Source organism: Mus caroli, chromosome 5, assembly GCF_900094665.2.
Source record: "Mus caroli chromosome 5, CAROLI_EIJ_v1.1, whole genome shotgun sequence".
NCBI classification, from domain to species: domain Eukaryota; kingdom Metazoa; phylum Chordata; class Mammalia; order Rodentia; family Muridae; genus Mus; species Mus caroli.
In genome coordinates, this window is record NC_034574.1 from 143,115,210 (window position 1) to 143,139,360 (window position 24,151).

At 47.0% G+C, this 24,151-nt stretch overlaps 1 protein-coding gene across 1 annotated transcript in view; it reads left to right on the plus strand.

The window, feature by feature from the left end:
* LOC110295000 (WD repeat-containing protein 49-like) overlaps nt 1–24,151 on the plus strand; it is an 83,691-nt gene that overhangs the window by 32,723 nt on the left and 26,817 nt on the right. Inside the window, exons 5-14 of the mRNA XM_021163437.1 lie at nt 590–833; nt 2,852–2,957; nt 10,138–10,289; nt 14,402–14,504; nt 16,188–16,294; nt 16,377–16,456; nt 17,330–17,384; nt 18,577–18,622; nt 19,951–20,010; nt 23,432–23,597. Of these exons, the coding sequence (XP_021019096.1) occupies nt 590–833; nt 2,852–2,957; nt 10,138–10,289; nt 14,402–14,504; nt 16,188–16,294; nt 16,377–16,456; nt 17,330–17,384; nt 18,577–18,622; nt 19,951–20,010; nt 23,432–23,597 (1,119 nt within the window). The remainder of the gene's footprint in view (nt 1–589; nt 834–2,851; nt 2,958–10,137; nt 10,290–14,401; nt 14,505–16,187; nt 16,295–16,376; nt 16,457–17,329; nt 17,385–18,576; nt 18,623–19,950; nt 20,011–23,431; nt 23,598–24,151) is intronic.

Here is a 24,151-nt window from a genome sequence, read left to right on the forward strand (position 1 = left end):
GTGTGTGTGTGTGTGTGTGTGTGTGTGTGTGTGTGTGTGTGCATGCCATGTCCTGTGGAGGCCAGAGATGGCACCAGATCCCCTGAAGGTTGTGAGTCATCATGTGCATGCTGAAACTCAAATTCAGGTCCTGTTACAGGGCATGTAACAGCCAGTGCTCTTGACCACTGAGCCACCTCTCTAGGACGGTTCTGATGTTTTCCTGGATGGCGAGTGTTCTGTGCTGTCTCCCTATAAGATGGAGATGCATGTTCTTGGATCACTGAGTTTCTCAAAGACTCAAATAAATGCACTGTCAGAGGTGTCAGGCCAATGGGTGAGGAGAGCCCAGATACCATGTAGCCTCCTTTATGCTGTGTCTGCCCTCCCAGGTGTCTCAGGTCCCTTTTTAGAAAAGTGGAAAGAGTCTTTTCCCGATCACGTCACTTTTATTTTTGGGCTGTCTGGAATTTAACCCCAGGGGATAAAAGAAAATACCAGCGTCATTACTGAGAAAGAGTCTGGGGCCTTAATAAAAACAGCAGCCCATCGGGGGAACTGAGGGACTGCATTAAGAGGCTGTGTTTTGTCTTCCTGTGAATATTTTTAGGGTTCACTGTGGGAGCAACAGATATCAAGGAAAAGCTAAACGAAATAAGAAATGTTGGGAAGAATGTCAAGATGGGGAACAGCTCAGCATCCCTTGCTCTGCCCCAAAGGCAAGTGGAATGCAATCGCACTGTGTTCCGTGTCCACAAGGGAGTCAAGGCGTTCTCCTTCTGTAGGAGGAAGAACCTGCTGGTGACTGGGGGGCTGGATCGGATCATCAGGGTCTGGAATCCTTATCTGCCTGGGTAAGTTGTCTCTCTCCTCCCAAGAGTACTATGGCTGTCGTAAAGTAAATGAAACGGTGACTGGAAATTCCCTACAAGAATCATTTAAAAGCCTATTTCCAAATTAATCTCCCACACACAGAGCCTGGGACATTTCTATTTTTAGCCTCTAAAAGTTCACTGTAGGGGCTGCTGGAGAGATGGCTCAATGGTTAAGGTACTGGCTACAGGTCCAGAAGACCCAGGTTCTAGTCCCAGCACCCACACGATTGCTCAGAATCATCTGTAATTCCAGGCCCAGGGGATCCAACTCCCTCTCGGGCCTCTTGGGCCAGGGATGCACTTCACATAGTAGGCCTTTCTGAGCAAGTGCCTAGAAATAGTTTGTTTTTTATCCACATTATTCTGTACATACGTGTGTGGCGTGCACACGCGTGTGCATGTTGGCATGTCTATGCGAGTGCTCTCTTATGTGTGTATGTGTGGTTTCCTGAAACTGAGCCTGAGAATTGTGCTGACTTAGGCTTTTGTCAGCTTGACATAAACTAGAGTCATCTGGGTAAAGCCTGGTCTACAAAGTGAGTTCCAGGACAGCCAGGGCTATACAGAGAAACCCTGTCACGAAAAACCAAAAAAAAAAAAAAAAAAAAAACTTCAAATGAGAAAAAAACCTCCATCAGTGATGGACCGTGACCTGGGAATTGTAAGCTGAAGTAAACCCTTGCCCTCCCCAAGTTGCTTTTGGTTGTCATGTTTACCACAGCAACAGAAAGCAGACCAGCATCTTCTTCAGTCACTCTCTGCCTTATTCCTTGAGACAGAGTCTCTCCCCGTTGAACCCAGAGTTTGCTGTTACCATAGTATAGCTAGCCAGCTTGCTCCGGATCCTAGGTCTCTGCCTTCCGCGTGCAGGCTGCTTCTCCCACCCAACATTTCGGTGAGTCCTGGGGATATGAACCCCACCACTCCTCGTGCACAGCAAGCACCTGATCCACTGAGTCATCTCCCCAGGTCTACCTTCATGGTGATATACTGAGACCTTCTGTGTCGTGGCATCTGGAACCCATCTCTGGCCCCTGCATCAGGTCTGCTTACCAATGAAGAGTCTGGAGCTCAGGGAAACAATGGCAGAGTCAGAACCCTACAGGCAGAAGTGCTGTGGATGGGTGGGGACTGAGGAGAGGGAAGCTGGTCTTTCTGTGATAGCTGTGAGCAAGAATCACATGGGTTGTGCCCAGAGTCCTGTCTTGGGGGACGGACCCCAAAGGTGACCCTGTGTTTACCAATGGTACAGATGACAGCCAGGACTGTGAGGCACAGTGGGGAAGCGCCTTGAATCTGGTTGTGCTGCTACGACTTTTCTAGCCAGGAGGTTCTCCTGACCAACTGCAACAGACTCGGTTTCCCCATTTGCAGCTGTGACAGGATACTCGCCCTCTAGGCTAATAAAGAAAATAAATAATAGAAAGGCTCAGAACAATGTGAGATGCACAATACAGATGGAAGGCAGCTTTCTGCCTGGTTCTATTATGGCTAAAAAGCAGGCCTGCGCTCCCTCCATCAGCCTCAGTCAGGCTCTCCCTCTGCTCCCCACCCCACCCTCCACCCCCCACCCCCACTTGGTCCTCCCAGAATATCCAGCCCCTGCAAAGGCACTTTAAGATAGCCTTATATTGCAAAGTGCAGATTTTAACGCTGTTCACTCAAGCCCATAGAAAGTACCCAGGGGGGTCACAGAATGAAGGCGGCCCCACCTCAGGCCGTTCCTCACCTATTCCTTTTATGCAGCTATTGTTAACAGCCGGAGGAACAGAGCCCCAGGCTTCCTTCTACCAGCTCTGTTGCTAAAACTGCTTATTATTTTGCCTCAGTCCTTTTATTACCGGGAATCTAGACTTGTGTACTATCAGAGGGAAGCATAAGCCTCCTCCGGGCTGAATAGAGCTGCCACATCTGGGCCAAGCTGAGTTTTGCATTTTTAAAATAGGAGCAGCAGCAGACCGAATGGCTTTGTGCTGTTTGCCCTTTTCTCTTTCTAGAAAGCCAACAGGTATGCTGAGAGGCCACCGGGCTCCGGTGATGTATATACACGTCGCCTTTGAAGAAAACAAAGTGCTTTCCATGTCCGCTGACAACACAGTCAAGGTCGGCTCCTCTCATGGTTTGATGCATACATACATCTGTCAGGCAGGCTTTGTCTATTAGTTAATTAATTAATTTATATTTATTTACTTTTGAAACATGATCTCCCACTGTAGCCCAGAATGCCCTGGAACTCCCCACAATCCTCCTGCCTTAGCCTCCTAAGCAATTCGCCTCTCTCCATCTTTGGCAGTGGGGGAGGGGCATGTCTCATGCAGGGTTTAAATTTGCTTTAGGAGGGTGTGTGTGTGCGCTATGTATGTATGCGTGCATGTATGTGCCTGCAACATGTGTCTCTGTGTATTTGTGTATATGCCTACATATGTGTGTATATGTGTATGCATGTGTATGTGTGAGTGTTTGTAGATGTATGTGTTGGTCTGTGTGCTTGTGGATGTGTGTCTGAGTCTATCTGTACACACATGCACACTCAGGTGACTGTTTTGGAACTCTCCATGCTGGTTCCTGGAGTGGTGTGTAGGCCTTCCAGCGTGTGGGTCCTTGCCTGCACACTGTCCAGATAGTCCCTGTCCCAATCATTTCCTCACATATCTGGGAGACAGAGGTGTGCAGCTGGAAATTCTGCACCCCACCCTCCCAGCGGCTAGCTCCTATTCTGCAATACGTGCTGGGCACGTGCCTTCCTGAAATGTTACCCATGAGCCTCAGAGCCTAAGCATTTCTGACCTAGTTAGAGGCAGTGACATCACTGTTTGGCTTTGTTTCCTTCAGATCCTGAACATGCTGTCCCTGTCTAATGCTTGCTTGTCCTAGGACCTCTGTAGTGCACTGTTTTTTATGCAAAAAACATTCTGATTGGCTCCCTTCTCATCATTACAGTTGCTTCAGAGGATGTGACTAGACTGGGCAATTAATTCATCAGTCTACTTTACTGGGCTGTTGGTGGCCATAGTGTAGGAACTTGGAATGAAGTAATAGGAGGTGGGAGATCTGTCTCAAACAAAACAAAACAAAACAAAACAAAAAAAGCAAAAAGGAAAGAAAAAGAAGAGAGAGACAGAGGCAGAGACAGAGACAGAGGCAGAGAGAAAGACAGAGACAGAGAGAGAGGCAGAGACAGAGGCAGAGAGAGAGGCAGAGAGAGAGAGGGCTCCATGACCCTGGGTTAGGCATTAATTTCCAAGAAATAGCAACAAAAGTTCAAGAAACAAAAGAAAAATAAATGAGGCTTTGTCAAAATTAGAAACATGTGTGCTTCACGGAGCATCATTAATACAAGAAATAGACAACTTATGTAACAGGGAAGACTGCAAACCGCATGTCGGATAAGGAACATGCATTGAGATTATAACTTTCAGTGCTTACTAATGAAAACCATGATAGCCAACTGAAACTTGGGGCAAAGATTTGAGTAGACACTTCTTCAAAAATGGCCAATCATGGCATACAGTGCTCAACACCACAGTCATGGGGAAATTCAAACCGAAACCACAATAAAATACAACTTCACGAGTATGGGGATAAGAAGATTAGCAGATGCTGATAAAATCGAGAAGAAACGGGAACATCTATATATTGATACAAAAATTGCCATTTTTTAAAAAAAAAATTTTATCAGCTCTCAAATGGTGAACAATTAACATATGACCCAGGGTTTTTGACCCCAGGGACAGGCGCAAGAAAACTAAAACACGCATTTCTTTAAAATGTACTTGTCAGTGTGTCCAACAGTGTCGTTTACCACAGTTAAATGGTAGATGTAACTCTAATGTACAGCAACTTGTAAATAGTGAAAATAAAATAAAATAAAATAAGATAAAATAAAATAAGAATGTAGTGTGTGGATGCCCTGATAGTAGGTAATGTAACTCGGTGGCCTGCTGAAGCCCTCTGAGTTGAACATGTTAAATATGTGAATTTTGTGCTACATAAGTTATATTTCAATAAGGTAATTTTTTGCAGCAAGAGGAGAATGAAGGGTGACACCAAGATTTGGAATCTAAGCCAAAATCAGAGCTAGATGGAGAATATGGCAAACGAGAGTGTAAGACCGGAAGCGCAGCTGCTGATGTGTTGGACAGTCAACCTGGAGCTGGGAGACGGGGCGTGGGGTGGCAGCGGGAGGTGATATAAAATTGGGCTTTATTAGCGTTTAGATAGAATATTAAACTCTGGACTTGGTAAGATGGCAGACAGGAGTAAGGGTGAGCAGAGGAGGGAGAAAGTGTGCCAAAGACCGTGTGCCGAGCCTGGGACGCGCAGAGCCTGGGATGGGATGTGCCAGAGCTTCCTCTTTGTGGGTCCAAGATGGCCTCAGCAACAGTGAACTTGGGACCCGCCCCGCAAGTGAGGTTGGAAGGGAATCTATACCACGAGGTGTGGAGAGTTCACCCAGCAATATAACTGGGGCCCAAACGCAAGCAATTCAGTCCTCCGGGCAAACTTGATTAAAATGGTGAGATTTATGAACTCCACAGTTTGATTTATTTTGAAAATCAAATTCATCTAAAGGCTTCATCCAAAGTCACCGTGTAGAGGGCTCCAAGTTTTTAATGAGCTTTTTTTTTTTTCCTTTGAATCTCGCGGCTCTCAGATAATCATAATTCTGTATGTGGGGACAAGCCTTCCATCCTATTTTCTTTCCCTCTCGCCTCTCCGTTTTCTTCCAATCTCAACTCGTGATTACAAGATTAGCATCTCGCCTGTGATGATTCAGGCATATTGAATAGCTTCCCGATGTGTATTTAAAATATATTGAAACCCCATCTCAGAAATATGGTGTGTACGCTATTTCAGACTGCACTGGTCCTATCGAATGACAGCTAATGAACCGGGAGCCAAGTAGCTCGATGCCTAGCCTGCCTGGGCAGAGAGGCTTCATTCTTTGAATTATTTTTTCAGCCCAAATGTTTTACTCTTCCAAATCACAGGGACATACAAACATTCCAGGAGGCTGCTGGCTTTTGGCAGTCTCTAACGGGGAGTGGAGCGATAGATTCTGATTGCCTTTTTCGCTTAGGATTCTCTAAAAAATAATAATAAAAAATAAACAACAACAACAAAACAACAACAACAAAAAAACTTCAGTGCTGCAAGCCACCAACAGGGCTATCATTTGTCAACCAGAATTAGAATTCAGGGAAAGTTATTTCTTCTAAGGAAGGCAGCATGGCGTGCTAGCTAGCATAACATTGGCACCTCTCTTGGGCACATTCTGTGCTTTCTCTAGGTTAAGACAATGGGTTTGCTTCTGTCTGTTTTAACCCAGCACCACAGTTCTGTGAGTGAGGGCTCCCACTCAAGGGCTGGTGTCTCTCCAGGTAGGGGCTCCATCCTCCTCATCCAATGCCAAGAGGCAGGTGAAGAGAGTACCACTGCCTGCTCCAACCCCAGCCACCTCTTCTCATAGTCTGAGCAAAATTCACAGCCACGATGGATGAATGGGAAGTGCCACATACCTTAGGTGAATACCCTCTTCCCAGCAACGACTCTGCAAATGAACGAGGGAGAGGATGACAGAGAGTTCTGGAGGCCACAACAAGCCAGGTGACTTGGGGTAAATGACTCAGTCCTTCTAAACTGACTTAGAAGAGCCACCTTGTGGAGGCATTGTCCTTGCTAAAGGCAGTGAGCGCACACGGGGCTCAACGCAGAGTGGTTTTATTGGGTGAGGCTGATTTCAGCCTGAGAGACAAGGGTGAAATTCAGTAGCTTAAGCACCAGGGCAGGCTGGATGAAGACAGAAATAAAGTCACTGGGTGAACTGGTGAGTGGCTGGGTTCAAAAATGGGCCTCTCTGCCCAAGCTTCTCACTTCCAGACCTTGGTAGATGTTGGCCTGGGTGACCTCCTACTTCATGTCATCTGTGTTTGCAGAAGTTATTTTTAGTTGGGGAACTTGTTGTCAATTTGATAACTCAGTCTAACCTTCTATGTAACAAGTGTCTGCCTACCTTCGCTTCGTGGGTCTTAGGTACCAACCCATCCCACCTGAGATGGTTTTTCCCAGACTCCAGAATTTCCTGTGTTTCCTCTCAGGAACCTTATGTATTAGTCCATTCCTTGGTACTATAACAGAATACCTGAGGCAAACCAATTTACAAAAGAGATCAGGTTTGCTTAGTTCATGGCCCTAAGGCTAGGAAATCGAAAAGCATGACACTGGCATCTAATTGGGGTCTTCTTGTGTCGTGCTATGAGAAATCACGTGGTCAGACAGGCAAATGGGTAGCTTAACTCTCTTCCTCTCTTTCTTTCTTTCTTTCTTTCTTTCTTTCTTTCTTTCTTTCTTTCTTTCTTTCTTTCTTTCTTTCTATCAGGTTTATTTATTTATTTTTTAAAGATTTATTTATTTATTATATGTAAGTACACTGTAGCTGTCTTCAGACGCTCCAGAAGAGGGCGCCAGATCTCGTTGCGGATGGTTGTGAGCCACCATGTGGTTGCTGGGATTTGAACTCTGGACCTTCAGAAGAGCAGTCGGGTGCTCTTACCCACTGAGCCATCTCACCAGCCCCTATCAGATTTATTTATATGAGTACACTGTAGCTGTCTCAGACACACCAGAAGAGGGCATCAGATCCCATTACAGATGGTTGTGAGCCACCATATGGTTGCTGGGAATTGAACTCAGGACCTTTGGAAGAGCAGACAGTGCCCTTTACCACTGAGTCATCTCTCCAAACCCCCACCCTTGTTTTTCAATACAGTTTTAGTTGCCCAGGGTGGAGTCCATGGTCTTGCACATGCCAGCTGTCTTAGTTAGGGTTTTAGTGCTGTAAAGAGATATGACCATGACAATTTTCATAAAGGAAAATATTTAATTTGGGGTTAGTTTAGAGTTTCAGAGGTTTAGTCCACGTTCATCACGGCAGGAAGCATGGCAGCGTGCAGGCATACATGATGCTGGAGCAGGAGCTGAGAGTTCTATATCTTGATCCACAGGCAGCAGAAGGAGACTGTGTACCAAGAGAGAGCTGGCCTAATAAAGCAATAGTTTGCAAGGTTGTGCTATCATTTGGCTCAATGACCTTGAATATTAGAGGCATTGTCAGCAGCACAGAACTATCTGGAAATAGAGGAACCACCACGAAGTGGGATCTAGTGGTTCTTCAGGTTGTTGGGAGCATGGTCTGAAGGGAGACAAGGTCTCACTTATTTTGCTCTCTGGCCATAGGGTGAGCATTCTGTGTGCCCTTCCCCCTCCCTCATGCCCCTGCTATGAGGTACTGCTTGCCCAATGGCAGCAAGGCCACCAAGACTTTATATTGGATCCCCTGGAACTATGAGTCAAAATAGACATTTCCTCTCTCTAATTTTGAAAGTGTCCACAATAGTGATAGCAATTCAGTTCATATGGGCTGCCATAACAAAGTGCCAGAGACAGAGTAGGTTAAATAGCAGAAATGTACTGGCTTATAGTTCCAAGGCTAGAAACTCAAAGCTGTTGAAAGTAAGGTGGTCCCAGGCCCCAGGCCTGCCTTGCAGCAGTCTTCTCAGTCTTCTGGCAATCCTCATATTTTTTGGTTGGAGATGCACTGTCCTGATGTCCACCACCATCATCATGCACTATCTTCCTGCTGTCTCTCTCTCTCTCTCTCTCTCTCTCTCTCTCTCTCTCTCTCTCTTCACTGCTCTCTCCTCACTGTGTTGGATTCTCGTGGAGCCTGCTTGCTGAGGACCTCATTCACCCTCACTAATTAATCTCAACAACCCCGTTCCCAATTTGAGTCTCATCCTGAGAAACTGGGGCCATTCGATATTTGAAGCGGGGGAGGGGGCGGTGTAGCAATTCACCCACAACAAAAAGTGAAGGAAACTGGGACTCAAGGTGGCTGGCACAATGGCGGGTGTGTGTTGCTTTGAAGGGCAGCCACTGTCCCTCTGATGGTCATGGATGTCCCCATTATGTACTTGGCCCAGCCTGCTCTTTTCTCATTTATTTATTTATTTATTTATTTATTTATTTATTTAGTTTGCTTGTTTGTTTGTTTGTTTGTTTGTTTGTGTGTTTTTGTGTTTTTTGGTTTTTGTGTTTTGTTTTGTTTTGTTTTTTGAGACAGGGTTTCTCTGTGTAGCCCTGGCTCTCCTGGAACTCACTCTGTAGACCAGGCTGGCCTTGAACTCTGCCTCCTGAGTTCTGGAATTACAGGCATGTGCTACCTGTGCCCCCAGCAACCCCCCTCCCACCACCACCGACCCCTCACCCCTGGATCCAGTGTTCCTCTCCCACACTGCAGCCTTCACCAGCTCACAGTCTCCTAACAGAATGCCGGAGCCATGACATGATTTACACAAGCCTAACAGATGACTGACAGCAATATTACTGTAATCATGCCGAACCATTATTATATTTTAACCACATCTCTAGGCATTGTCTTTTAATCAATTTTCTAAAGTTCTCAATGCAACACTATCAGAGGGAAATGTAAGCCTCCTCCAGGCTGAATAGAACTGCCACACCCAAGCCAAGCTGAGTTCAGATGTGTGCATTTGTTTTGTGTGTGTGTGTTGACATATGCGTCTGTGTATTTCTGTATATGTGTACGTATGTATGTGTGCCTGTACATGTATGCATTTGTCTGAGTACTTGTGGGTATGTGTCTCCATATTACAGACAGTACTGAGGGGAAGAGATGTTAGGCTACCCAGATGGAACCACTTGGATTCCAAACCAGGTAGATGGACTCTCTGGGCTGACATGTCCTCAAACAACAGCCACACGAGAATCCACTCCATGTGACTTCCAAGTATCTGCCTGGTGACAGGGTTGGTGGTCTTTTTTTGGTTTTGTTTTTGCTTTTTTCAAGACAGGGTTTCTCTGTATAGCCCTGGCTGTCCGGGAACTAACTTTGTAGACCAGGCTGGCCTTGAACTCAGAAATCCACCTGCCTCTGCCTCCCAAGTGCTGGGATTAAAGACATGTGCCACCACCTCCCGGCTAGGGTTGGTGGTCTTATATTAAAAACTAGTAATGGGTTTGATTATTAAGATTCCAGAAACCAGACCCAAACTATGAAAGCTGGGTCCATGGAGAGTGAGGTGACTGGTTATTTCCTTGTGGGAAGGATAGAGCCTAGAGACTTGTGGTCACAATTGTCCCCTCTCTTTGGTCACCTTTCACATTGGATTTAGAGTCTGCAGCTAGCCTGGGCTACACAGAGAGATCATATCTAGAGAAAGAAGAAGAACCAAACCTATTACCTTCCCTGCTTTCTCCACAGGTCTGGGATCTGGAGACACATGGCTGCTGCTGTACCGTCTCTTCCAAAGCCAGTGGCATCAAGGGAGAACTCACAGCCTGCCTCTATCTCCCCGGACCTAGAGCCCTGTGTGTGGCCACGGGGACCCTGGCTTTCCTTCACCTTAAAGTGGGGTAGGGAACTGTCACCTGAGCTTTGCGTGTGCAATGTTCTAGTGGGTTCTAGAGAGTCCCAGTGGTGTGGTCAATAGTCTACTCAATGCCTTAAGAGTGGTTCAAATGCTGAGTGAGACTCCATTAGAGAAAACGAGCGTTATCATTTGGGAGTGGTTACCAACTGGAGATAGCTTCTGGGTTAGGGAATGAGAGCTTGTATCTACCTCCACTCTCAGCTCTGGGATGGCAGTCCCTGTGCATGCTGCCACGGTCGCTCCGAGTTCACACGGCCACCGGTCCTACTGTGTGTAGGAGGCCTTGTGTCTCTGGGATTCTCCATCCTCTCTGGCTCTTAAAAATCTTTCCACAGGATTAAAATTCTGCAGGATTCCTCCAGTTGTGAGGGGGTGGGAGACTGATGGAGATATCCCATTCGGGAGTGCTCCAAGGTCCAGCTGTGGGCCTCTGCAGGAGGAAGCTTCTCTGATGGTGGCTGAGCAAGGTGCTGATCTTGCTCATATATGAGAGAGAGAGAGAGAGAGAGAGAGAGAGAGAGAGAGAGAGAGTAAGTAGCAGGGCGCCAGGCTATCTTCCTTTAGCAGAGCAGGAGTATTTTGGTCTCCCCTAGGTCCCTGGCCTGTCTAGTCTCAGTTTCTTGGTCACCAAGCAGTGTTGGGGGTGGGTTCCATCTCATGCAGTGTTTTGAGCTTTTAGGGCATTTCTATATGTGCCAATGTGTGTGTCTCTGTGTCTACATATGCCAATGTGTGTGTGTCTGTGCCTATATGTGCCAATGTGTGTGTGCCTCTGTATGTTCCAGTGTGTGTCTCTGTATCTATGTGTGCTCCTTGTGCTTTTTCTTTGGCTTCTTATTTTTCCATTTGTTCCTTTGTTCATTTGTTTTCCTCTTATTGGACTTTGTTTGTTTTTATTTTTGTCCTATTTAAGTTTTTTGATATATATATTTTTTTTAGATGTCAGTTTGTTTTCTAATGAAAGAGCAGGGAAGGATGTGGATTTGGGTAGATGGGGTGGTAGGGAGGACCTGGGGCAGGAGGAACCATAATCAGAATATAGTGTATGAAAAAAAAAGCAATCAGTCCCCAGGCAGTGGTGGGTCACGCCTTTAATCCCAGCGGGAGGCAGAGGCAGGCGGATTTCTGAGGTCAAGGCCAGCCTGGTCTACAGAATGAGTTCTAGGACAGCCAGGGCTACACAGAGAAATCCTGCCTTGAAAAAAACCAAACCAAAACAAACCAAAACAAAACAAAAACAATCAGATAAACAAACAAAAACAAACAAAACCCTTAAGGGTCAGGAGAAAGGATTCAACAATTAAGAGTACTTACTGCTATTGTGAGGGACTCAGGTTCAGTTCCTGGCACCCATGTGGTCCTTGGTGGCTCATAACTATCCATAAATCCAGTTCCAGGGGATCCTGTGTTCTCCTCTGACTTCTACACCCCTGTGATACACATACACACATGCAGCCAAAATAGTCATGCGCATTAAATAAATAAATAAACAGCAAATAAATAAATAAATAAATAAATAAACAAACAAATAAATAAATAACCAAGTGGGCTAGCATCAGACAGAAGGAAATGTGCCCCTCCCCTCAACCCGCCCTGGAGGCCCAAAGGCAATGAAATAAACCTGACCCTTCTGTGGAAGAGGAATTCTCCCCTGCCCTGCTAGCATGCGAGTCAGGTGCTCGGCCTATGCTTTGAGTACTGCATTGAGGATTGCTCTCTGCAATCCACAAACATGGACCTCATTCATTACAGCCTGCCGGGAATCAAACCCGAGTCCTCTGGAATAACAGCCAATGCTCTTAACCTCTGAGCCATCTCCCCAGCCCCATGTAGCCCACTCTTTATCCCCTGTTCTTCCTCCTGACTATACAACATACATTCCACAGCTTCTTCCAGGGTTAACCAGTACACATGGTCCAAGACAAAGATGCAGTAAATCCTTAGAGTGACTGTCATAGACTGTTTCAGACACTGCTTCACAACAGTGACTGGCTTCCTGAGCCCCAAATAGGACCTCTGTCCTCCCTGTGTCGTCTCTTGATTTGTGAACACAGGCATGGACGGGCTTTTCTTGATCCATTTGCGGTACTCAGAGGTCATTTCAAGGGGCCTGGCGATGGGTCAGTGGTCACTGCAGAGAACTTACTGCTCTTGCAAAGGACTCCAGTTCATTTTCTAATGCTCAAATCAGACAGCTCACAACTACCTGTGACTCTCGTTCTAGCAGGCCTGGCACCTCTGGCCCTTACAGGCACCTATGCTCACGTGCATAATAAGCCCACACACAGAGACACATATACACATAACTAAAATTAACTCCACGGAAAAGCGAGCACATTTTACAGCATCGAATGTGACCTCGTTCTTGGCCACCCTCTCCCTTCCTAATCTCAGTGAAGCCATGCAGCCAGCTAGAACGACTCAGAAAACTCAGATGGAGGCAAAACTAAATGATCGGTACAGCCAGGCTCCTCGGAGATCTCGAGTGCTTCACTCAAGATGCCAAAACACCCTGCTGGAAGTGGAAGCTGCTGCCAATCAAACTCCTGTTTGTTCTGCATGATAGAGTTGTGTAGAACAAACAGCTCACTTGATTGATTCCCTTTGGAACGCAGCGACTGGAAATTCTGCTTGGTGGCAAACACAATCTCCAATCTCTAGTGCTAACAATTAGGTGCTAGATTGTGTCCCCTGTCCTAGCCCACCCTATACCTGCTGTCACCCATGAGCTGAGCAACCCAGTTACCTAACCCTCATTTGCAAAGCTAAAGCTCCCCCCACCCCACCCCGGCAAGGGAGGTGGCAGGGAAACCGCACATGGAATCAATGCTCCCTGTTACATCCACTGCATGCGGTCATTGACTTTCATTTCCTCATGATTATTCCTCACGTTTCCGTAAAGGGTTGTATTTTGCAGATGAGGGAATGAGGCCAAGGGGCTCAAGTGGCTGTTGAGTGCTGGCTTCCCGGAGGCAGAGTATAGAATCAGGCTCTGATTGCTCTGACATGCCCTTTGCATCTGGGTACCCCTGGGAGTCACGGGGCCTGCTGAGATCTGCTTGGCCTCATCCTGCAGTAATTGAGAAGTGTTGCCTTCTAGGCAGAAGGATTCACAGGGTACTGTTTGTTTGTTTGTTTGGGAGGAGATCTAAAATCTCATCGCTCTAGATCATTTTGAGTCATCTCACTCCCCCTGCCCTTACAAGGAGCTGCATGGCCAAGTGTGGTGGCACACACCTGTGATCCAATTATTGCTCAGGAGAAAGAATCAGAAGGATCTGGAGTTTGAGGACAGCCTGAGCCACAGGAAACCCTGTCTCAATCAGTCAATCAATCAATCAGTCAATCAATCAATCAATCGAAGGTGCATGTCCTCCGTTTCCTTCTTTAGTAGTCATTACACCTCATCATGTGCCAGCCACTTGTGTTCTGCGTGTGCCTTATCATGTGTCAATCACGTGTACTATTCCTGAGAAGATGCCCACGTATCTTTTCCTATTAAATCCCCATGTCTCTGTGATGAAACACCACAACCAAAGCAAGTTGGGAAGGGAAGGATTTATTTGGCTTCTGCTTCCACATCACTGTTCATCACTGAAGGGAGTCAGGACAGGAACCCAAACAGGACAGGAACCTGGAGGCAGGAGCTGATGCAGAGATCACGCAGGGGTGCTGGTAACTGGCTTGCTCCACCTGGCTTGCTCAGCCAGGACTACCAGCCCAGGGATGGTACCACACACTATAGACTGGGTCCTCCCCCATCAACATCCAACAGGCTTGCCTGCAACCAGAACCTACGGAGGCGTTTTCTCAACCCCCTCTCCCTCCTCTCTGATGACTGTACTAACCTGTGTCAACTTAACATAAAAAACAGCCAGCACACCCTGTTATAACCTTGTAAAACAGGTATCACTAGGCCCCATATTTCAGATTAGAGAGTGGAATTTTAAACAGTTATGTCAATTTCCCAGGATCCTGGCTCCATCATTTGAGCCCAAAGCCTTTCCTGCTGGCCACTGTGTAATCTCCCTCCTGGGAATCCTGATGAGCAGTCACCACAGGTGTCCATTGTTGTCTCTGTTTTTCATGAGCAAGATCTGTCCCAGAGCCCCACCTGGTACGTTCCCACCAAGAGCCCGTGGTGTGCTGCAGGTACAACCCAGCCTTCAGACATGTGGTCAGCTGCTGCGAAGGCTCCGTAAGTAGCCACTCCTGATACCTTAGCAGTGAATGACATGTTTGTGAGGTAGCCTGGCCTCTCCATCTTCCCGTTAAAGCCGAGCAAAGTCTTCTGTTCCTGGCGTGGACATTCAGTTCTGCTCTGTTAACGACCCTGTATTGTTTGAACAATCTTTGCTCAGAGTCAAGTGGAAGAGCCATTTCCCCAGTGGCTCCCAGTATGAGCTATTTGGAAGGAGCATTCATTCTGAGAGTATTATATCCTTGTGATTATCTCGTAGGTTGTAAAACAAATATTTCACATAACTGGTTGAAACACTACTCCACTGTCTGCTCTCAAGAGGACCTTGAGAGCAGGCTGAGGAACCCTCCCTGGGGTGGGGACTGACTGCAGCCATCAAGACAGAGGATATTGGACTCCCTGGAGGAGGAACTCTCATTCAAAGGCTGCTCAAGGGTTGGGCCTGAAAGAGAGGAATAGCAAGAAGGGAATCAACTGTGCTGATGGAGATCCTAGGACTGGAACTGCAGACGGCACAGGAAATGTTCCTCACTGTCGCAGCTTCGATAAAATATCCAGTGCAACTTCTGAGTTTTTTTTAGTTCATGTTCTAAATTACAGTCTACAGATGCCACCAGGAAATCAACAGGGCCAAAGCTACAGACAACTGGTCATAATACATCCACAGCCCAGAAGTGTAACCCCAGGTCACTCTGTGTCCAGAGCCCAGAAGTGTGACCCCAGGTGACACTGCATCCACAGCCCAGATGCATGACCCTAGATCACACTGCATCCACAGCCCCGAAGTGTGATCCCAGGTCACACTGCATCCACAGCATGGAAGTGTGATCTCAGGTCACACTGCATTCACAGTCCAGAAGCGTGACCCCAGGTCACTCTGTGTCCACAGCCCAGAAGTGTGACCCCAGGTGACACTGTATCCACAGCCCAGATGCATGACCCTAGATCACACTGCATCCATAGCCCCTAAGTGTGACCCCAGGTCACACTGCATCCTACAGCCCAGAAGTGTGAGCTTAGCTCTTCATTCATTTTAGGACTAAAGCAAAGAGCTGTGCCTCCCACACTCAGGATGGATCTTCCTTCCTCAGTTCACCCACGCTTAAGACAACCCCTGCTGAGCATGCCCAAAGGTCAGCCTGATCTAGAGAAGCCCTCAATGAGACGCCCCTCCCTGGTGATTCTGGATTTTGTCAAGTTGATGCTTAACACTATCACACCCACCAACACCTTGATTCTGGATTTTGAACCTCCAGATTGGACTGTGAAACAAAACATTTCTGTTGTTCTGGCAATTTCCTATGGCTGTGCTAGCCAATGAATAAGTTTAAGTAAACCAACTTGTCTGGGATTACAGACAGTTTCTAGATAAACTTTTATATTTAAGGTTTATTTATTTAATGTGTTTGGGTGTTTGGCCTGCCTGTATGCATGTATATCATGTTACTTTACTGTCTGCAGAAGCCAGATCAGGGCGCTGGATCCCCTAGAACAGGAATTATAGATTGTTATGAGCTGTCATGTGGGTGCTAGGGACTGGATCCCTGGTCCTTGGAGCCATCTCTCTGGCTGTCCTAAGCTGTCATCTTTAATATTTATGTCACCAGACTTGTAAAAGCAAATTTCCTTTGATTTGGTAGTTATTATATCTGAGTCATCTTTCCTGCAACTTTGATGCAGGTAGTGAAAGTGTGGGACTTTGAAACGGGAAGACAGGTGTCAGAATTTATTGGCACTCATGGTAATGCTGGCATCACCTGTCTGACCTTTGACTCCAGCGGAAGAAGGTACAGCCTTTCTCTCATATCATGAACCTTTCAGCGGAGTGACCTGAGTCATGTCATCCTAGTGGGACAATCTTTTTCCTAGGCTTGTTACTGGAGGAAGAGATGGCTGTCTGAAAATATGGAGCTACAACAATGGACACTGTCTGCACACCCTTCAGCACGGCAAGTGGGGCGGGGACTCCAGCAAGTGGCCCCCATAAAGTGCGGACGCACAACTGTGTATTTATCATAAATGGGAAATGAATCAAGTAAAATCGTGCCTCGAAGGTATATAGCATCTCCCTTTCCCCCTTTCTCTCTACTTCATGGTGTTTAATGTTTATGGACTTAACATTTCATGCAGATACAACCACACAAATTAAATGCAAGTCTCTTATTATAAATCTCCTTACCTGGGGCTGGAGAGTTGGCTCAGGAGTTAAGAGCACCAATTTCTCTTCCAGAGGATGTGGGTTCAATTCCCAGCACCCACATGGCAACTTACAACTCTCTGTAACTCCAAGGTCTGACCCCTCAAACAGACATACATGCAGGCAAAACATCAATGCACATAAAATAAAGACAAATTTTACATACATACATACATACATGTGTGTGTGTGTGTGTTTATAACCTGCCCCAAAGCTACTCTTGGTAAAAATCCCTGATTCTGTACAATGCCAACAAAGCAGATAAGAAACATATTCTTCACCTTTTAAAAGGGAATAAATAAAGTCAAGGTGGAAGAGACATGAAGCTAAATTCATGAGCCTCATCCCCCCATCTGCTTTGACCTTCTGCCCATTCACTCTCTCCCTGTTTTGTCTTGTGCTACTACTGGGTCCTATCAGGAGAATCGGAGCCTCTTCCTGTAGCTGATCAAGGGCAGAATCAGACAGGAAAGGTGGCCACAAAGGAATGGTGCTTTAATGGCCCAGGCTACTAGAAAGTAGATGACAGAAGTCTGTTCTGACACATCAGGGAAACCTCTGAGAGCTGATTCAAGCAAGAGTTAGTAAAGAAATTGTTTAACAGCATATGATCATGTATTCCTAGATGAAAATCAAAGTGAAGTCTGTGACTGTACCTACATGGAGGTGAACCGAAATCGGTGAGTTCCATTCAGCCTGGGGTTGTGCAGGTTAGCTTTCCATCACTTTGGGGGGGGGGATGCCTCCGATCAACAAGGGAGGGGAGGTGTATTCTGGCTCTTGGTTTCTGAGGTTTCAGCCTCTGGTAAGGTGGGAGATATCGTGGTAGAGGGGCAATGGCAGAGGAGAGATGCTCAGGACATGAGCAAAAGTGAGAGAGACCCAAAAGCCAAGGACTGGACACAGCTTTCAAAGGCATACACATCCCTGGTGGCCCACTTCCTCCAACCAAGGCTCACCTCTTTCCCCCTCTTTTAAAGATTTACTTGTTGATTATGTGTATTATGTCTGCCTACATGAGTTTACCTGTGTGCAGGAGTCCATGGAGGTCAGAGGGAATAAGATGCCCTGGAACTGGAGTGACAGGTGGGGTCCAGCTGATAAGGGTGCTGGGGAACTAAAACTGGGTCCTCTGCAAGAACAGTCAGTGCTCTTAATTGCTGAGGCCCTGGACCTCACTTCTTAGCAGCATCAGCAGCAGGGCTGGAGAGATGACTCGGCAGTTAAGAGCCCTGACTGCTCCTGCAGAGGACTTAGATTCAATTCCCAGCACCATATAGTGTTCATGACAATCTATAATTCCAAAGTCAGGGATCTGACACCCTCTTCTGGACTTCACAGGCACCAGGTGCACATACATAAATGCAGGCAAAACAGTCCACATTCATAATAACAATAACAACAACAATAATTTTAAAATGTCAAAGTAACAAATCACAGAGTAGAGCAAATAGATTCAACTACCATAAATCAAAGAGCAAAAATACAGGATCTCCTCCCCTCACTCTTTAAGAGAGTGAAGCAATCCTTAGGCTATTTCTGTGAGCAGCCTTGCCTGGGTAGTTCAGACATGCTCTGAAGATCAAGTAAATCCCCCACTCCACTCCCCGAACCCCACCCCCACCTGCCCCAAGGCAGCTGCTCACAGAGGATCTGTAGACCTCAGAAATGATGGGGGTGGCCTGTATCTGGGTCTGGATTCGTTAAAGACTGAACCTGATTTGTCAAATGACATTTCCCATTGCTCTCCATAAGCATTAGAAAGGCTCCTATGTTTTCATTTATCCTGTGGATAAGGCAGGGTTAAACCACAAAGTTAACCACAAACGGAAGCTGAAGTGTTAAAAATGTATCACTTTGTTGTTATCTTAGGTGTGTCATAGCTGTTGGATGGGACCGAAGAATAAATGTGTATTTTGTAAGTACAATGTAACAAATAAAGGCATTTCAAAAATCCTCCTCTCTCTCCAAAGGCCTCCTCTCAGTCTGTCTCACTGTTTAGATCTATTTGTATTGTTTTTTAATTGGGGGGTGGGGTGGGGGGTGGGCAGATATGCTTGTGAGTGCAGATATCCACAGCCGCCAGAGCACTGAGAACAAAACTCAGAACCTCTGGAAGAAGAACAGCCAGTGCTCTTAACCTCTGAGCCATCCCTCCAGCCCCCTCCCTCCAGCACCCTGCTTCTCCTTTAGAAAGAGACTGGAGCTTGGTTTTGCTGCCTGGTATAAGGCAAGTGACACACACAGGATCCCCTTTCTTTATTTCTCCTCATTCTTTCCTTTTCTTGTTAAGATTTTCCTCTCCATATCTTCCTAAAGTTCCCCTTGAAAAGTTGCACCGCTAAGTGAGCTGCCAGGACCTGTGGGTTCCTGGGAGCCGGAGGTGGTGCCTGCTCCGGTGCAGGTCCTGAGTTCTTTTCATGATTCACACCTTGCCGATTCCCCACCCACAGTTCCTTCCAAGCCCCTCCACCCCAACCTACTTGTAAAGACACAAGTACCAGGGGGAACCGCAGGGGTGCGGGGTGGCACGGGAGGGCGGAGGCTGAAAGGCTTTTACTGTCTTCCTTTCTCCTGGCCTGTCTTTAAAGCATCCTAGAGCGTCTCCAATCAGAAAGAGGAAAAAAAAGGCCACCCATAAACGTCTCTGCAGACATGAAATCCCTCTTTATGGAGGGGATTAGGAGACAGAAGTTTGAAGTACCGCCCAAAAAACTAAGTTTAAATCTACCTGTGACATTTTATTTCCCTGCTTGCTCTGCTGGGTGGTTCTGGATTTCCGAACGTCTTTAAATACTGTCCGTTCTCCTTATTCGTTTCAAAGTTCACTATATTTCATAGCCTAAGCCTTGCATCCTGAGAGTGATTTGAGGGATGACTACCTGGGAAATTTCAGCATTGAATCTGTCCTTCGGTATTACAGCTTCGCAGGCTGATGGTGTCGGTTTAGCCCATGAAACAGCTCTGGGTCTTATTATGAAGGCAAAGCTATGCTGTGGATCCAAGAAGAGCTTGTCAGTTGACATATGATTTGCTGAAATGCAATCACCCAGACGTCAGGAGAGGATTGCTTTTTATTCCCACTGGCACTTGGGGAATTTGCTTTGACATTTCAAAAATCTGCATCAGTGGTGGGGTGAGGGGTAGGGTTAGGAAATGTGCCAACACCTTCACTCTGACGTCGCAAATGTGTTGGCAGCTCATTTTATGGTTTGCACAATGGGTCCTGTTTGGCTTTGTATACAGGACGTACCTCGAGATTTTCATCATTTCCGGAAGCCTCAGCCCCACTGGCAGGATGACCTGGTGAGCCCCAGCCCACTGTCTGGCCCACAGTAGCACACACTGAAGATCTCCCTCGCTCTAAATGCTCCGCTGCACTTCCTGAGCCTGCCACGCATGCTCAGTTTCTCCGAAGCCTCTGCTATGGATAGCCAGAGTCTTGCCTGAGTAGAACATGGTCCAGGTAGTTGCCTTCTCTCTGGGAGAGGTGATGGTGTTTGAGTTGAGGTGTGAGGCCAGAGGGGCGGAGTTCAAGCTGCGCTCCTTGAGTCCAGCTGTTGAGTCCCCAAGTGCAGGAAGCTCAAGGTGGGGAGGGCGTGGCTGGTGAGCCAAATTGTATTCGTGATGTCCTAACCATCCCTGACTCTCTGTGGCTTGTTAAAGGCCTAATGCTTGTTAGGGATCAGAATGTCCCCAGCTCCCTACAGTTTCCCGGGGATGAATGGCTTCCTTCCACACTGGTTACATGCCAAAGCATTAAGACAAAAATACAGAAAATAAGGCCACTCCGCCCAGCTGCCTGCCATATCACCAGCTATTTTGTGCCCTACAAATGTTCCCCAGGGCACGCATCGCTAGAATACAAACTCCATTGTCTTAGTTAGGGCTACTATTGCTGTCCTGAAGCACCACCACCAAAGAAACTTGGGGAGGAAAGGGTTTATTCACTTCATGCTTCCAATTCACAGTTCATCATCAAAGAATGACAAGACTTCTGTCTCAAAGCAGGAAGGAACCTGGAGGCAGGAGCTGATGCAAAGGCCATGGAGGGGTGCTGCTTACTGGCTTGCTCCTCATGGCGTGCTCACCTGCTTCCTCATAGAAGGCAGGATCATCATTAGCCCAGGAATAGCCCCATACACAATGGACTGGGCCCCTCCCCCATCAATCATTGATTAAGAAAATGCCTTACAGTTTTACCTACAGCCTGATCTTACAGAGGCATTTTATCAATTAAGGGTTCCTCCCCTCTGCTAACTCTAGCTTGTGTCAAGTTAATGTAAAACTAACCAGTATATCCATATACCTCCTCTGTGGTCTAGAAGACCTTGTCCAGTGCCCAATTCATAATAATTACCCAGTAATGTGTTCTCATTCATTCAGCACCTACTTAGTGCCTCTTGTGGACCAAACACGTGTTGTTTATGGGAGTTCCAACAGTAATACGCAAACTAGGACACAGCCTTGCCTTCTTCACAGAGTTCGCAGTTTCGTAAAGCATCAGGGTAAATAACATGCAAGGTTTCCCAGGGGAGTCATGGCCTTTGGCTATCACACGTAGGTCAGTGAAGTGCATATACATTTAGTATTCCGGCATGCACACATATGCGCTGGCATACTCATGCACTTAGTAGACAGGCATAGAAGAGACAAATGTAATTCTTGAGATGCTCACACAGAGGCGAGAAGATAAGCATCAGAGGAAATCGGAAGCGTGGAATCTAACAAATGATGATAATCGACCGAGATGGGAGAGCCCCAATAGCTTTGTTGTTGCAGAATCCAGGAGATCAGAAGATCACTAGGTGATTTTTAGGAAGGGAAAGATAATCTTCATGCCAGACAGGAGGGGATGCTTGAGCACAGAGCGGAGGCACTGGGGTGTGTCTGAAAGGACTGTGGAGGGTCTGATTGGCTAGCATATTAGAAGTAGGCGGGAGGATATGCTAATGAGTTGTAACAGAAGACACACACTACAAAGCTTAAACAACAGAAATCTATTTCCCTCCGTTCCAGGTCCTAAGGCCAGGCTCTGGTGAGGACTCCCTTTCTGGCCAACAGATAGAAAGCTAGCCACTGTCAGCATCTCTTTGCTGTGTCTTCTTCACATAGAAGAGCAAGCATGAGCTGTGTGGCTCTTCCTGTTCTTGTGTGGACACAAATCCCAGCACAGGGACTGCATTCTCATGCTCTAGGTGACACCAGTAACCTCCCTATATACCGTTACCTTGCTTTAGCTCAGTGGTTCTCAACATTTCCAAAGCTGTATGACCTTTAAGGCAGTCCCTCTGTAATTTTGTTAGTTATGAATCATAATCTAAGTATCTGATGTGCAACCCCTGTGAAAGAGTCATTTGACACACACACACCCCAAAGGGGTCATGACCCACAGGATGAGAATCACTGGGTTGGGGTTTTGACATGTGGGTTTGGGGGACTCAAACATGCAGCCCAAAAATAGGAAAGAAAACATTATTCTGCAGTTGGGGTAGGACATCTGGCAGTAGAGGATCTTGGGAAGGAGATACCCATCCATCAGTCTTCGCTTCCCCAGTAGTCTCACAATATAATCCAAGAACAGGCAGAGCCTCTCCGATAATTCAAGCCAAGTCCTCAGGGGATTTCTGTGGCCAGTACATGAGGAGAAGGTTAGGATAATTTAATATGGCAGAGAGAGAGAGAGAGAGAGAGAGAGAGAAATCGCCATTACACCAGGTTCAGGTTCTTGTCTCCAGCGGAGGCACCTGGGCAAAGCACCTCCTTTTGGGAGAAGCACATAGCTTCACTTTCCATTCACAGTTATGTCTCAGGTGGGGGGGGGGGTGAGTGGGAGTCCCAGGGTTCACTCTACTCTGGCATGTGGGTTTCTGGCTGGAGGGAAACGGTAGCAGTTAGGCTGGGTTCTTTCTCCCAGCCTCACACTTCTAGGAATAAGACTCAGACTCAAAATACATTTATATATACTGTGGCTCTACTCTGATTGGATCATAACTAAAATAACCCAATTATTTTAACCTACATTCTGCCATGTGGCTGGTTATCTGTACTCAGGTACCACACATCTATCTCCTCCCCTGGGTAGATCTTCCCTCATCTGGCTCTCCCAGAATTCTTTTGACTTCCAGATGTCCCGCCTTCCATTTCCTGCCTAAGCCATAGGCCATAGGCTTCTTAACTGACAGGTGAAACAGCCATACAACACATAAACATTCTCTCTCCGGGAACCCAAACCTTAGAGCATAGTTAAGATCCCTTACCCACTGCAGCCTGAGCTAGAGCGGCTTGTCAACAACCTGCTTGATGGCAGAATGGCAGAATAAGGACATACTGGTTCCCTTAGAGAGCTCGACCTCGACAGGCGATAGCCAAACAGGAAATGTTGCAACACAGTGATTGCTATACAGAGGGGTTCTCATATGAAGAGGTAGAAGTCCCAGAGAATCCCTCTGCATCTGACTTTAGAGATCAAATTATCCCTGAATTGGGATTTATCCTAATTTGGGATTATCCCTAAATGTGGTACCCCTACCACACGCATCTCCATCCCCCGCCCCCTGCTCCCCACAAGCCTTCTCCCCCAGCTCAGCCCAGTCAGCATCCCCTCAGTGTCTCATCCGACTGAAAGTTCTCAGACTTCCACGCCGTCCCCAGCCCCCACTTCCTCTGGTGACCCATGACCCACTGGTTTGGGGTCTGATTTCTCAGCTCTGTCTTTCTTTCTTAGAACCATGGGCACAAGGAGGACATTCTCTGTGTGGCTCAGTGCCCGCCTTTTCTTCTGGCCACCTCCAGTTACGATGGAGAGATAATAGTTTGGAATGTCATCTCAGGTCACATGTACTGCAAGCTGAACACCCCCAGCCCCACGGATGGCCAGGACCGTAGAGAAGGTAGGTAAGGGGCAGGTTCCATAGCCTCTGTACACAGACCCTCCTTAAAGGAGTCTCCATTCTGGACCATGACCTGCTGGGGAGGGCCTGGCCTTGTGTCGTGTCCGTCCCTCCCCTGCTTCCTGTCCATGCCATGTCTGTCCCTGTTCTCTTCCCTGTCAAAAGTCCAGCCCACAGAAGTCTATCTCGGTATCTTTGAGGTCTTTATCTGCTCCCAACCTGTAGGCTGGACCACTGAGCCCTGCGGCTATGTTGGCACCCCTTTCCTTTCCCACTTTTTCTCTCTATCACCATCCACTGGCCACATGCATCTTCCACCTAGCTACTAAACCTTCTCCCCCAGCTCAGCCCATGCAGCACCCCCTCAATGTCTCATCCGACTGGAAGATCTCCATGCTCTACCCATCCCCTGCCTCCTCTGGTGGCCTGTGACCCACAGATCTCCAACCTCAATCCTTCCTTACTACTTGTCTTAGTCAGGGTTTCTATTCCTGCACAAACATCATGACCAAGAAGCAAGTTGGGGAGGAAAGGGTTTATTCGGCTTACACTTC